Below are 15,116 nucleotides of genomic sequence, written 5' to 3'. Positions count from 1 at the left end.
ATCTGAGTAATAAGAGTCTTGAAAGGGAACAGAAAACAATTATGAAAAGATTAAAAGGAGAATATTTCCCCAAACTGGGAGACATGAATTTTGTAGACTGAATGATCAAGCACAGGGAATGAAAAAAGATGAACACAAGGCACATTGTGAGAAAACTTCAGAGTGCCAAAGTTAAAAGAGAAGAAACCATGACCTTCTGGAGAAGAAAAAACAACCAAACATAAATAATCTGGAACAAGGGTAAACCCAATTTTGAAAATTAGTAATTTGTAAAATAGAGGACAGTGAAGAAATGCCTATAAAATTTTAAGGAAAAAGATCTTAACTTTTTTTAATGTTTTTTTTTTTTTTTAGTTGTAGATGGACACAATGTTTCTATTTTGTTAATTTATTTATCTTTATGTGGTGCTGAAGATCAAACCCAATGTCTCACAAGTGAGGGGCAAGCACTCTACCACTGAGCTACAACCCCAGCCAGATTCTTAACTTCTGATTTAGACAAAATTACAATCAAGTTTGTGGGCAGAATAAAGACTTTTAAACATTAAAAATACTTAAAAAGAGCCAGGCATGGTGGCACACACCTATAAGGCCAATGACTCAGGAGCTGAGGAGGGAGGATCACAAGTTCAAGGCCAGTCTCAGCAAGTTAGAAAGACTAAGCAACTTAGCAAGACCCTGTCTCAAAATCAAAAATAAAAAGGGCTCGGGATATGGTTTAGTTGTAAAGCACCCCTGGGTTCTGTCCCCAGTACCAATAAATAAATAAACAAACAAACAAACCCACAAAACTGAAACAAATTTACCTTTGTGACTGTTTTTAGGAAGCTTTTGGAGGACATACACCATCAAAATAAGAAATACAAAAAAAGGAAGACAAGGATCCAAGAAAAGGGACTCCATCTAGAACAATAAGGAGAGGCAAACGTAATTCTCAGGATGATGGTAAAAGTCCCAAGATAAAAGAAGTCTGAATTGGAGGCTGGTGAGGGGACCATCAGAGGGCTTTACTATATATAGGACGAAGAAAAAAATATCTAATGTCTTTGACCATATTTTAAGAAAATGTGTGGCTCAATACAAAGTTAGCCAAAGGTCCACAGAAAAGTGGAGCAAACAATACAATGGGACCATTATCACCTGAAAGAAATATTTAAAAGCTGCTAAGAAAAAGGAAATTTAATAATGCACCACATGCCAATTTGTTAACTTATTTACAAAGTACTAATAATGTAGGCACTGAACATTAATTTATAAAGTGTATATTTGTAAACTATATTGGGGACAGAGAGAGATGGGAAGTGTGGGGGCAGGTGGGAGTGTAACAGTTAAATTCCAATCTTCTATAATAGGAAGTAAACACATAGTATCTAAAATCAATAAAAAATAGTAAGACAAAGAATGGAGATATCAAGATATATAACTAAAAGTACAGGTAAAAATGATGAATATTGCTACTTTTAGGGGAGATGCTGGGTCAGGGAACTACTGTTTGATGTATGTAAATACAACGTGGCTTTCTTTCTTTTTTTCTTTTGTTTTTTTTTTTGCAGTGCTGGGGATTAAACCCAGGGCCTTGTGCTTATGAGGCAAGCACTCTACCAACTGAGCTATATCCCCAGCCCACTACTTGGCTTTCTAACTGCCTGTGTGCACTCACACATCCATGCATGCACACACATCCCAAAACTCAAAAAAAAAAAAAAAATACAAAGTCATGTGCTATGCAAAGTATTGGATACATTTAGCAAAATAATATATGTATAGCATATAATATAGTATCATAGAATATTAATATATATCATAGAATATTAATATATACCCCAAGATTTTCCAGCTTGGGATATAAAGGTAGTCTCATTAACAAAGTAGTCAACAAATGTAGACAGTTTTAATCATTGTTTCTTAGTAAAACATTGTCTAAAGAAATATTAAATATAATTCTTACACATAACTTTGTGTGTGTGTGCGCGCATGTGTGTGTGTGTGTTGCTAGGGATTAAACCAGGGCCTGTGCCATGCTAGGCAAGCATTCTACCACTGAAATTACATCCCCAGCCCTTTTTATTTTATTTTAAAGTAGGGCCTCACTCAGTTACCCAGGCTCTCCTTGAACTCTTGACCATTCTGCCTCAGCCTTCTGAGTCCCTGGGATTACAGGTGTGCACCACCATGCCCAAATAAATAACTTCTAATACCAGCTATGATAGCTAATATTTAATGGGTTTTACATGCACACCAGTCTCTGTTCCATGTTCTTTCCTTATATTACCTCACTTAATTCTATGAGACAGATACTACTATTATCTGTATTTTTAAATGAGGAGACTGAGGCCCACTAAAATGTAGTCACTTGTCTGGGTAATGGAGCTCCTTGGAGATGGAGGCAGAATTCCAATGTATATAACAGAAGACTTGAAAGTCTGTGCTATTACCTAATGAGTCAAATTGCTTCATAATCTAGTTGAGGAAAGTACAAACAGAGCAAAACAACCTCCTAGGATTTAAGGGACAACTCAATTTTTCAGAAGAGATATTGCAAATGAATGCAAGCGTTCTTTAGGAAAGATCCACGGGTTACTGTAAGAACTCAGAAAAGGGGGAGAACCCCTCAGGCTGATGGCCCAGGAGGCATTTACTTGGACCAAGCTGGGGGGACAGGGCACTCTTTATAAGTGAGTCAAGATGCCCAGGTGGTAAACTGCAGCACTCCCGAGATGTATTTTGCATGTTCTGTTCATCTACAAATGGCACTAGGGAGAGCAAGGCAGGAAAGGTCTAATATCAAATTATAAAGGGCCTTGAAAGAAGGCAAAGAAGCTTGGGCTTTACCCAACAGAAATGACAAGTAATTGCTGAGCATGTGAGGGCCTAATCTGGACACATAATCACTTGACAAGAGAAGACCAAGCAAGGGCTTCTTTTGGCAGCTGAGATGAGATTCATCAAGATCTCAGCGAAGACTGGGATGAGTGATGTCGGGAAAGGGCTGGACATCTGCCAGGACGCCCAGAAGCAATTTGCATTTTATCCTCTCTACCAAGGAGAAAGATTAAAAAAAAAAAAAAAAAAAGAACAGATATAATTAAAAGGGAACGTGTAACTCTACTTATAAGACATTCAAGTAGAGTATCTGCTTTAAAAAAAAAATAAGTCTCTAAATTCAAAGAAGACAACCCAGAATAATAAAATATTTTCTTATTATAATCATGAAGCAGCTAACAGGATTTCTTTGAAAGTGAAGGAAGACTTCTAGCTGTAATAGTAATACATGTTCAGTATGAGAAATACATAAAAATAGAACGAGGAAAAATCCATGAACATACCCCATTATCCATAATTAATATTTGGGGATTTTGTTCAATATTTTCTATTTAACTTTGTTCTATGCCAAAATCTAGTTAAGATTATCATGTTATATGTAGACTATATTATTTTCATCTTGAATTTTTAGCATTTTAATAAAACACTTCATAGTCCATTACAAATTTATTTGTACATATAACTCCTAATAATTGTATAATATTAAGTAATGTGAGCATATGTACTAAAATATTTAAGAACATTCCTCTCTAGCTGCATATGTAATCATATTCTTATGGGGCTGGAGAGGAACATAGGGCCTAAAACATGCTAGCAAAGTGCTCTACCCCTGAGCTACACCCCAGCCCTAAGTACACTCGAAATTCACGTTTTACATACATTTGCTTAAAAGTTGTTTTCTGTATTGTAGATTAATTCTTTAGGCTATTTTCCAGATAAAACTTTTTTTTTTTTTTTTGGTACTAGGGATTGATCACAGGGGTACTTTACCACCTTGCCTTTTTTATGTTTTATTTCAAGACAGGGGCTTAAAAAATTGCCCAGGGTCTTCCTAAGCTGCTTAGGGCCTCAATAAATTCCTAAGGCTAGCCTCGGACTTGTAATCCTCCTGCCTCAGCCTCCCACGTCACTGGGACTATAGTCCTGCGCCACCACATAGCTGGTTCCAGATAAAAATCTTTTAAGAAAAAACAATGGTAATTAAAGAAGTAATCAGTTTAAACATAACTTCTCTGTAAGAGGGGATAAAAGAGTTAAACTATAGAACTTCAGAGAGGCAACAAAGACCATTTTTAACCACACGGCTGCCCCTAAGGGCAACTGATAATGACATATAGGGCTATTTGAGTCTGGTATGTCCTCACCAATACTCAAGTTGAGGTTTGGTCTCCAAAGGAACAGTGTTCAGAGGGGATGGGACCTTTAAGAGTTAACTAGGTCATGGAGGCTCTACATTCACAAAAGAATTATCATCCTATTATGTTTTAAAACTCAATCAGTGGAATCTGTAGGCACTGTTACAAAGAGCTGTCGGAGCCAGTGAGTACCCACTGACACTTATAGTGAAGATTCTGGTGCTTTGGAATGAGCAAACCAAATACACATGACCCTTTAAAACAGGGTGCCTTCATGGCTCTGCTTTTTATTTTGAAGCTTATTGTGAAGTGAATGTGGCATGATGAGCTAGGCACAAAATATGCAGACAGACGACGTGGGGTCAGGCATCCCCCAGTCATTACCAGATAGATGATTTTGGACTTGTTAGACAATAGTTGAAATTCATTTAGAGAATGATAACAACATCTACCTCATGGAATTTTTTTGAGGATTGAGAAATCAGTTGCTGTGGTTCAAATGTCCCCACCATAATTTGTGTTGATGCTTAATGTCCATTGTGAATTATTAAGAGGTAGGACCAGTTGGGACCTTTAGGAGATGAATAGTGAATCTTGCCCCAACAAATGGATGAGTCCATTTGTAGACTGGGGGGTTAATGGTTATCTCAAGAGTGCGTCGTAATAGAAGCCAGTTTGGATCTGTCTCTTGTATATGCTCCTCTCATCCTGGGATGCCCTTTACTGTCTCAGGACTCTGCAGAGTCCTCACCAGCTAGAAGGCCCTCACCAGAGATAGCCTCTCAATCTTTCTCTCAGCCTCCAGAACCATGAGATGGATAAACCTTCATACTTTATGAGTTAACGCATTTGCTGTCCTGGCATAAGACTTTAGTGGAAATTCACTGCAAAGGGGAGAGGTCATTTAGAGGACAGCCATAAAATCACCTTCATTAGCTCTGAGAGTATAATGGCAGCTCTTCAGATAGAGCAGAGAGAGGAAGCAGAGATCAAAACAATATGGATAATGGAATACCTCTGGTTCTATTTGTTTCTCTTTGGAATCAGAAGTTCCTGTAGATATTCTGGTAATCAGTGAGCACTTTAGTTTGACACTGTGCCTCTCAGCATACAGTAAGCAACTGAGATTATACTATCCAAATTAAATGGCTGATCCTACATGCTTATAATTCTTCTTTTGATTTCTGTCAATTTTCTCATATATTTAACAACTCTGGTTTTTGGAAGTGAACAAAATTCACTAATGTTGTCCTTTATAGCCAAAGATTATTTCATAAGCTGGTTATTTGTCAACTTTTCATCCTATAACAAATTACCTGACACAGGATGCTTATAAAGCAAAAGAGGTTAATTTAGCCCCCATTTTGAAGGCTGAAAGTACACAGTGCTTTCCCAGTGAGGGCCACCTCTCGTCTGTACCATCTCATTGCCTGGAGAACAGCAGGAACATGTGCAGGAACATACAAGTGATTTCATCTCCAAACAGAAGAATTTGAGTGGGACCAATCTCTCTACTTTTATAACCACTCTCCCAAACACCTGGGTCGGGGTAGGTCACATAAAAATTACAGAGAGCACATCTCTCGATGCCTAAGGACCTCCCACAAAAGTTCCACAGTGCCTCCCAAACCTGCCTCCCTGAAGACCAAGCCTCCAACTACATGAACTTTAGTGGGGAATACAATCAAACTGTGTCTAAACCATAGTACAAGGTGAACCCTACTTCAAACTGATCTACTAAATTAGGGGGCAAAACAGAAAAAAAGTATCTTTGGCTAACCTTGACATAAAGAACCAGTTGGTTCTATGTTGAAAAGTTCACCAAAACTACAACTGAAAACTTCGAACCTACTTAATGATTTTTAATCAATACCCCTACAGTAAAACAAGAAACCAATTGCAATATTTAAAGTTGTCCCTCCGTATCCATGGAGATTGATTTCAGGACTCCTGTGGATACCAAAATCTATGGATGCTTAAGTCCCCTGTAAAATGGCATATTACTTGCATATAATCTATGTACATCTTATTGTACTCCAAAAAGGTACTAAATGCTACAAAAATATTGTTAACACTGTATTGTTTAAATAATAGCAAGAAAAAAATGCCTATACATGTTTAGTTCAGTATTCACAATCTACAGTTGGTTCAATTTGTGGGTAAGAAACCCACGGATAGAAAGAGCTAACTGTATTCCATTTGATTAGTTTTAATAAATGTGTGCACATACTTACCCCTATGCCAGTCAATGTATGAAATAATTTTTGTTGCCCCCCCCAAGTGTTGCCATTAATTCTATTCCTTTGTACTCCTTACTCCAAGAACTCATGAATTTTATTTTTATTGCCAGAAATCCATTTTGCATGTTCTAGAATTTGACATAAATGGAATCATGTAGTATATACTTGTATGTGTCTAGCTTCCTTTGCTCGGCATGTTTGTGAGATTTGTCTATGTTGCTGTGCTTATCATTAGTTTGTTGCCAAGTCGTGGTCCACTGCATGAAAAGTACCACTCTCTCCACTCAGCTGCTGATGACCTATGTCCAGTTTGCGGCTGTTACAGATAAAGCTGCCTGAACATTTATGTGCAAGTCTTTGGCAGACATATTTTTATTCTTTTTGGCTCCAGATAGAAATGGTTTTGTTGGGTCATATGGTATGTACTTTTTAACTTTATAAGAAATTGTCAAAATATTTACCAAAGTGGTTGTTTTCTGAGATCAGGCATGTTAAAGATGGTATGACCATAGACAAAGTGGTTGTTTTCTATATAAACCCCCCTACCCCCCCCCCCCACACACAAATTATTTTAGCTCTTTGCACAGAATAGACTAAGTGACAGAGAGGAGAGACCAGGTGTTCTGGAAACAGGAGGGGGAGAGCAAGGATATAACAAAAGAGTTGGAGGCAGAGGTACTTAGATAGGCCCTGAGGACAGAGCAGCGTTTTCAACATAACTGTAATTATTGTTTGTTTCAGGCAAACTGCTTGCTCTAGAGCAGACCATTTGGCTTTATGAGAAAGTGCAATTTGCCCTGGGGAAATGCTCATCATTTAGGTCAATGGCTTCTACTGACAACTGAATGAAAAGTGCTAGGAAAAGAGCGACTAATGAATACTTCTGAGAAACATCAAGGAAACACTTAGCTGTAATTATGCATTGAGACACATACGGTAACACTCCTGGTGGAGAGAGCACATATTAATGCTACCCAGACCTGGGTTCAAATCTCACTTTACATCTGCATTGTTCGGTCCTCTCTCCTCCCCTCTGCAGTTGCTTCATCATGTGAAAATGGATGTAATCACACACTACTCCTGGACGGCACTACTGTGGTGGTAAAGCAAGGGAAGGTCTCAAACTGGGCAGCACACGGTAGGTGGTCCTTCAACGCACATTTCTTTCTTCTCCCCTCACCCTGTGAAATCCCAATGAGCTCTGATTGTAAATCTGCTGCTTAATTTGCAAGATCATAAAAATCAAGGAAAATACACTGCAGATGGGCCGACAGTGGAGGTAGGGAAACAGTCCAATGTTTAAACAATTTCAAATCTTTTGGTAAATGACCTAATCTTTGCCAAAAAACAGATTCTACTGGGTGGGGAAAGAAACAGGAGAACAACTGGATGATCTCAACACCATTAGCATCTCCTCTGAAAATTTTATATTTCTTTAATAGATATTTCAGACTCTATGTCATGACATGTCCTTTTAAAAGATAAGTGGGCAAATCTGGGAATATAAAATGTTCATTCATATCAGTCAAATTTACCCAATTTCTGTCTGTAATTAACTAATATCAAATATTTGTTGTAGGCCAAGCAAAGGACCAAATGCTTTACATACAAGACCTCCTTTATTCCTCACAAAGGCCCAACCAGGTAGGAAAAATCACACCGGCTTTATGAATGAGGAATTTGTGTCACAGAGCAGTTGAGCACTGAATCAAACAGAAAGCAAGGAAGCCATGATATCAGAATTTCAGTCCACATCTGTCCAAATCCAAATGGCCCACTCAGTCCTATGCTGCGTCTACACACACACACACACACACACACACACACACACACACACACACAGTTTTCTTTCTACTTCCTCTTCCTTCACTTTAGCAGAAATTCACTTTGGTCTCAGAAAACTCGAGCTTGACAAAGATGCATGTGCTTATGTGAGTCCAACATCACATTTCCACCCAGAAGGTAAGCCTTTCCTCACACACAAAGGGCAAGATGCCATCCCGTCAGGTGGAAATGTCACACGGCACAGGCCACTTTTACTAAATAATGCTGAACCTGCACTTCATGGAGGCAACAACAAAAGCCGTCTGCTAAAGCTCAGTGAGACCTCAATTACTGAATTATTCAGAATTATTCAGAATTACTGAATTCTTAGAAAATAAAACTCCTTTTAAGAGACAGGGATCTGTTCATTCGTTTTCATTTATTTTTTTAAAAAATACACTTCACATATTCTGCAAAGCAGAACTGTCTGTATGACAAAAATACCTCATTATGAAGTTATTGTTTTTCCTTGGCCATTTTAAGTGGAGAATAATTCTAGGCTGAGCTATGAGACTCCAGGAACTGACAGAGTGTGCCTTGAGAGCAGGGAGGAAGGTACTGGGTGTGGTGTCAGCAGCAGGGAGATTTCCCAGAACAGTGAGGCAGAGTGGCCCAACAGAGCCCTTAAGGTCCTAAGCCCCAGCTCAGCTGCCTGACCCTGCGGTTTGGGGCTGGCTCCCTAACTTCCCTAAACACTGCAGGCCACACCTACAGTAAGGATATTTGGCTCCTAGTTTTGTACCTTGGCTTTCAGGAAGCTGTATTATTTTCTTCCATTTTAACTACCTTCTACTTCCCCTTTACCATTTAGACTTTGGGTTTCTGTGTACTACATTCTCTTCCTTGGTTACTTAGCCACTTTTCCAAACACACTGCAGCCCAGTGTCACCTACACTTCAAACTCCTGCAGTGGGTCTCCACATAGACACACCACTGCTAAGGCCCTTTCCCCTCAGCCCAAGTAAAGCCAAATTTGTGATTTCTTCCCTAAGTTATCTCCTAACCCTTGGAATGGACAGTTCTTTACAATATGGCCCCTCATCTGGCAGACTCTAAATATTCAAGTCACCCTCAGGTTTGTTTTTCTTGTTCCTTATCGAGGCAGTCACCAAATTCTGTTCCTTATCTAATTCAGTTCTTTCTTTGAAATGTCTTTCTTTGAAATGTCTTCCATCAGAGCAGGAATGGAAACCCAAAGGTTTATAATAATTTTATCAGTGCTTGTTCACGTGCCTGTTTTAAGAGTAACAGGGCTGTTCCTTTCATATTGATTTATTAGTATTATTATTATTTTCTATTTTGCAATGCTGGGTATCAAACCCAGATCCTTGCACATTCTAGACAAGAGCTCTACCACTGAGCTCCACCCCAACCCCACAGATTCATTACTTTAAAAACTGAAATTAAACACATTTCTGTTCTCTAATTTTAACCACCTAACTATTATATAGTTAGCTAAATTGGTTCTGGTTTTCAGAGTCACTACCTTTCTGGTGTCTTATAGCAACTTGCAAATTAATCTGTGCTTCCCCACACTGTTGGAACTCTCCAACAGTGTTGGAAGTCTTGTATTTAAGGCTCCCTCAAATTTCTGTCCAGTCTGTCTCTCAGCCTCCTGCATTGCTCCAGTTCAGTGCCCTGTGCTCTCTGTACATTCCTTACTCTTCTTGGAAATCACCTAGCCTTTTTCTGAACAAACCTTTGTTCATACCATTCTTATCTCTTTTTCATACTCTTTGCCTTAGCACACCAAGACTCACTTGCCATACATGGCTGAATCAGCGGGGCTTTAGCCTCTCCCACCCCAATTATTCTGACTTTTTCTCTACTTTTTCAACTCCATATCACTTTGGGACAGCAGTTTCATAGCATTTATCACATATAACCTCCCTTCTAGACTACTGAGTTCTTAATATACTTATTGACATTTTCCTAGTGTGGTTCTGAATACTGACTACTCCCCAACTGACTAAGCTTTAGTCTTTGATTGAGTCACTGAGACATGTGTAAGAGCTGTGCTTCCTTGTTCCTGCCCAAATCACAGACCAACTTTCTATTTTCTATGTTTTTTTAACCTAATTATATAAACTTATCATTTTGGAATTAGAGGCTCAGTAGAGATTTTAGTCCCCACACCTTTCTCATCAATGTAGAAGTGAGATGTTGAGAAGAGTGTCAGTTCAGAACACATCACTGGCTTTTGGCAGATCAAGTACCAAGATGAGAAACCACTGTGCACACCAGGAAACCCCTGGGTTTCCTAATTGCCTCCCCAAATAGTGAACTCAAGTGTCCTGCACATAAAAAAATCTTTGTCAACTGATTCTAATACAAAGAACACAGTAGAAGGTCTAGGCTGTAGACTCACTTATTAATTGCACAGATTTTAGTAAAAAGTATGGTTTCTCAGTCTGTTTCCTCATCTGCAAAATGGGGACAGTTATCGCCACTTCATGAAGCTGTGTTGGTGAAATGGTATGTGTGTGAAGTGTTTGGCACACAGTAAATTCAGGCTATAATTTAAAATAATATCCAGTAAGTTATAAATTTTCAAATTTGATTTTTCTTAATAATGCTTAGATTTTAGCACAGACCTCTTCCTAAATTAAATAAATGCATCATGGATTTCAGTTTTCTTTCCTTTCCCCTCAAAATGTTGTAATTATTTGAGCTTCTGTGTTACTTAAGAGTTCACCACATTATTTCTTGTAAAAGTTCCTTTTCTTAAAAAAAAAAAAACAAAAAACACCAAGAATGTAGTATTCTGGAAGGTGAATGCTTACAGCATTTGGTGCAGCTAAGCTGGGTGACAGAGATAATGTTGTTCGTTCTTTTTTTTTTTTTTTTTTGACACTTCGCTGAGCTCATTGTTTTATCTGGATAAAAGACTATGACATTCATTTGATAAACACTTAGTTCTACGGCCATACCACCCTGAACGCGCCCGATCTCGTCTGATAAACACTTAGTAAGCTCTATCTGGCCTCAGTGTTAACTCTCCCGATAGTTTCCTAACTGGTCTTGACCTTCCGCTCTTTATCATGATACTGTCTTACCTTTCACAAGCAGGCACAAAGATAGGGGGGATAAATAAAAACAGGTACCATTCTAAACCACTGCTGTGTTCTGACATATTTGTGCTTTATATCAAATATGGGAATAATAGTAATGTGTTTTAACTTCAATTATGAGGGTCACACTAGATGATCTTAAAAACTCCTCCCTTTCCCTGACTTCTAAACTCCAGAATGTCTGAATACTGGTAGCTTTCAGCAGAAGCCTATAGGAACTCCCTTTAAGGAAATCTCTGTAGGATTGGTTCCTGCATTGGGGAACACAGGATTTGGTTCACTAAGTACGCATAAGTCAGAGAAAATACTATTATGGAAAACTGTTTCTTCCTCCCTTTAAAGATCATACTAACTGTATTAGTCAACTTTTTCACTGACATGACCAAAATACCTCACAAGAACAACTTAGAGGAGGAAAAGTTTATTTTGGCTCATGATTTTAGAGATTTAGTCTACGGTCAGCCCTTCCTCTGTTCTAGGCCTAGGATGAGGCAGAACATTCTGGTGAAGGAAGTAGCAGAGAAGTTGCTCACCTCAAGGCAGCCAGGAAGCAAAGAGAGAGGGGAAGGGGCTACAAGGAAGATGAACCCTTCCAGGGTCCGTCAAGCCCCACCTGCCTGCAGTTACCACCCAGTTAGTCCATTCAAACTAGGAAGGACTGACTAGGTTACTGCTCTCAGAATACAATCATTTCACTTCCAAACATTCCTGCATTAACATAGGAGCTTCAGGGAGATACTGCATGTTAGGTTGGGAAAAAGTCAGATTCCTTACACTGCATATCTAAACCAATAAAGAGCTACTAGAAATCACTCCAGAAAATATCATAATAGAATGTAACCAACACCCCCACAGCTGGTCCCTGGATGAAGGCATATTTCCAAGTAAAAGATTTCACTAACAAGGTGAGGTATTTTAGGGACTAGGGAATCTAAGCTAGGAGTCTGCTAACCGGACCTGGATTAATTATTACAGAAAACATGTTGTTGAGGCTCTTCTCCATGAAGATAATTAACTCACCTTTCCATCAATGTCCCTTAGTGTTTGTTTTTGACAGCAACGTGCTGGGTGGATGGATCTTTACTTTGGTACCATATAAATCTGAGGTTCTGTAGTTCCCAAACTGGTTACAAGTGGAACAGTCAAAATAATCCTATAATCCTTATAATCAGCCCCATCCCCAGAGATTCTGGTTTAACTTGTCTGGGGTGCAACTTGGCCCTCTGGATTTTTAAATATCTGTGCATAGGATTTGAATGTGTGGCCTGTCTGTTCTTAGTCATGTAACAAAATTTCCTCTTAAAACCCACCGCCTCACAATTTAGCCTTCTGGCTACTGCTTACAGTCTTCCCCGCCCCCACCCCCAAATACACACAGGGAGGTGAATTTCACTCTACACTCAGACTAGAATAATCCCAAAGTGGAATTCAAGAGGTGTCCTGGGTAAACAAAGAGAACCAGGACAAAGTTGAGTGATTCCCACCCAAATATGGTAGGAAGGAGGCTCACTGCCTGCCAGCTCTAGACCGGTTTTTTGGGGTCCTTTCCTACTTGATGTTTTCAGATCATGGGGTGTCCTGGGAGACCACACCCTCCGTCGTTATTTTTCCCACCCTCACGCTGGCATTTGACAGATCTCCCAAATGAAGCTACCAAAGCCCTGGGCGTGCACTGTTTCTCAGTTCCCGAGGCCTCGGAATTCCACCGCCCCTACCGCCCCGTTTGGCGGCACTCAAGCGCGCCAAGGTCCACTTTAGTTAATTCAGATTCCCGGGGGCGAAGCCTGCGCCACTTGCACCCCTCCCCTCTCCCCAGTTGCCCCAGGTTCCTTGTTTACTTGGAAAGATGGTATTTACTTCTCCTGGTGGCGGCTCCACGCAGGCCCCACCCAGCAGCGGAAAGAGAGGCCCGGCGAGCAGCCCGACAGCTCCTCCCCGCGCCGGAACCGCCGCGCGCCTACGCCCCTCGGGGGCGGTGATGCGGCCCCGCCCAGCCCCAGTCCTTGCCCAGCCCCCGTCCCCGTCGGCTCCGCCTCACCCGTTGGTGACACGGAGACCGAGCTCCGCCCAAGGCGCTAAATTAACTCCAGTCTGGAGAGCGTTCGGCGCTGCTGCTCCTGACTTTTACCGGCCCGGCTCGGCTTCCTCTCGTGGCAGACGCGACGGAGTCTGTCCCCACGCGCCATGAGCCCCGCGCGGCCGAGCGTGCCCGCAGCGCTGCGCCTGCTGCCCCTGCTGCCGCTACTGCTGCCGCTACTGCTGCCGTGCCCACCCACCGTCCGGGGTGAGTCGGGCCGGGACCCGGCGGCGCCGCTAAGCCGCTGGGCTGCGTGGGCGCGGTTAGGTCGTCCCGGTGACTGCGCCGAGGGGCTGGGGACCGGGCAGTGGTCGGTCATTCCTTGGTCATTGTTCCCGTAATCCTCCACCTTCGAGACTTGATCCCGGGACGGGAGGAGCGTCTCCGCGGGGCCGGCCCCAGCTGGCCTGGCTTGGGGACAGGTGTGAAGGGTTGGGAAAGTACAAGCTGACTTTCCGGAGCAGCCAAACCTGGGACAACTGAAAGGATTTATGGAGTATGCATTTTCAACCCCCCAACAAGTCTGCCCTTTAAGCGTGGGGCCAAGGAGCTGTCCACTTACGCCGGTGACACAGCACTGTGCACTTGTGTCCCTGGCCTGCGTGCCTGGCAACTGCACCAACGTGGACTCTCAGTAAATCTTAAACCACGGCTTTTTGTTTGTTTGTTTGTTTGATTGGTTGGTTGGTTGGTTTTGTTGTTTTTTGATTTTTTTTTTTTTTCTTTAGGAGGAGGGGTTATTCTCTTTAGTCTTGAATCAATTGACAAGATGTTAGACCTGCCAAGTTCTTGGTATGCCAGCTCAGCTCTGGGCAGAAATAGAGGTTTATCGGAAGCCATTGCCACTTCCCTTTCCAAGGAAGTCTTGGAAAAGAATACTGCTGTGAACTGAAAAGCAGTATTTCCTTCAGGTCTGCTTCTTCCTCTCTAGGTGACTGCGGCCTTCCGCCAGAAGTGCCAAATGCCCTGCCAGCTCTTGGAGGGAATACCAGTTTTCCTGAGCGAACCACAATAACATATACGTGTAATGAAGGCTTTGTTAAAATTCCTGGCAAGCCAGACTCAGTGATCTGTCTTTCCGACAATCAATGGTCAGAGGTTGCAGAATTCTGTAATCGTAAGTTCTTCGTTTCATTTTAGAAAAGTTCTGGGAATGGAATGTGTCTTGTTAAGTTTACTATTATACCTCTTTAGAGTGACTGGTAATTGATAGTTTTCTAGCATTATTAAGCCCCAGTGTATACTGTGTTGGCATTTCACACTCCAGCTAATTGAAGGCATTACTTCCCTGCTTCTTCATTAAGAGTTTTTTCCCCTAACACTGCACCTCCTGAACAGACTAATAGAGAAAATAAACAGTAGGTACTGTTTAGGGAGTAAATTATATGTGAATATATTTGGCAATTATCTTGAGACACATACCTAGGTGATCTGTTTTCTTAAATTTCATTTTATAAAGTAGGATTTAGCAAATATAACTCTTAAGTGACATTTTAAACTCTATATATTTACTTCAAAATTTATTGGATTCATAGCCCTGTATCAGCTTTGAGATAGTCATGTGTCCCTTAAACATGGGGTTAGGTTCTGAGAAATGTATTTTTGGGCAATTTTGTTATCTGGACAACACAGACTGTACTTACACAACTTTAATAGTACAGCCTACTACACACCTGGGCTATATGGTGTAGCCTGTTACTCCTAGGCACAAACCTGTGCAGCATGT

General features: G+C 40.9%; 1 protein-coding gene and 1 long non-coding RNA gene across 9 annotated transcripts in view; one reads left to right on the top strand and one right to left on the bottom strand.

Moving 5' to 3' along the window:
• The window catches only part of LOC306642267, a 44,732-nt gene extending 31,490 nt beyond the window's left edge, over window positions 1–13,242 (bottom strand). For all 5 annotated transcript variants that reach the window (XR_013758453.1, XR_013758454.1, XR_013758455.1 and 2 more), the window contains exon 1: window positions 12,334–13,242. This is a non-coding gene — a long non-coding RNA (uncharacterized lncRNA). The remainder of the gene's footprint in view (window positions 1–12,333) is intronic.
• A 241-nt stretch (window positions 13,243–13,483) lies between these two features.
• The window catches only part of CD55 (CD55 molecule (Cromer blood group)), a 42,909-nt gene continuing 41,276 nt past the window's right edge, over window positions 13,484–15,116 (top strand). For all 4 annotated transcript variants that reach the window (XM_079107894.1, XM_079107892.1, XM_079107893.1 and 1 more), the window contains exons 1-2: window positions 13,484–13,597; window positions 14,322–14,507. In XM_079107894.1, the coding sequence (XP_078964020.1) occupies window positions 13,498–13,597; window positions 14,322–14,507 (286 nt within the window). In that variant the 5' untranslated portion in view covers window positions 13,484–13,497. The remainder of the gene's footprint in view (window positions 13,598–14,321; window positions 14,508–15,116) is intronic.

This window comes from Sciurus vulgaris, assembly GCF_902686455.1.
Source record: "Sciurus vulgaris genome assembly, chromosome: 12".
Lineage (NCBI taxonomy): Eukaryota > Metazoa > Chordata > Mammalia > Rodentia > Sciuridae > Sciurus > Sciurus vulgaris.
This window is presented reverse-complemented; position numbering and strand designations above follow the sequence as displayed.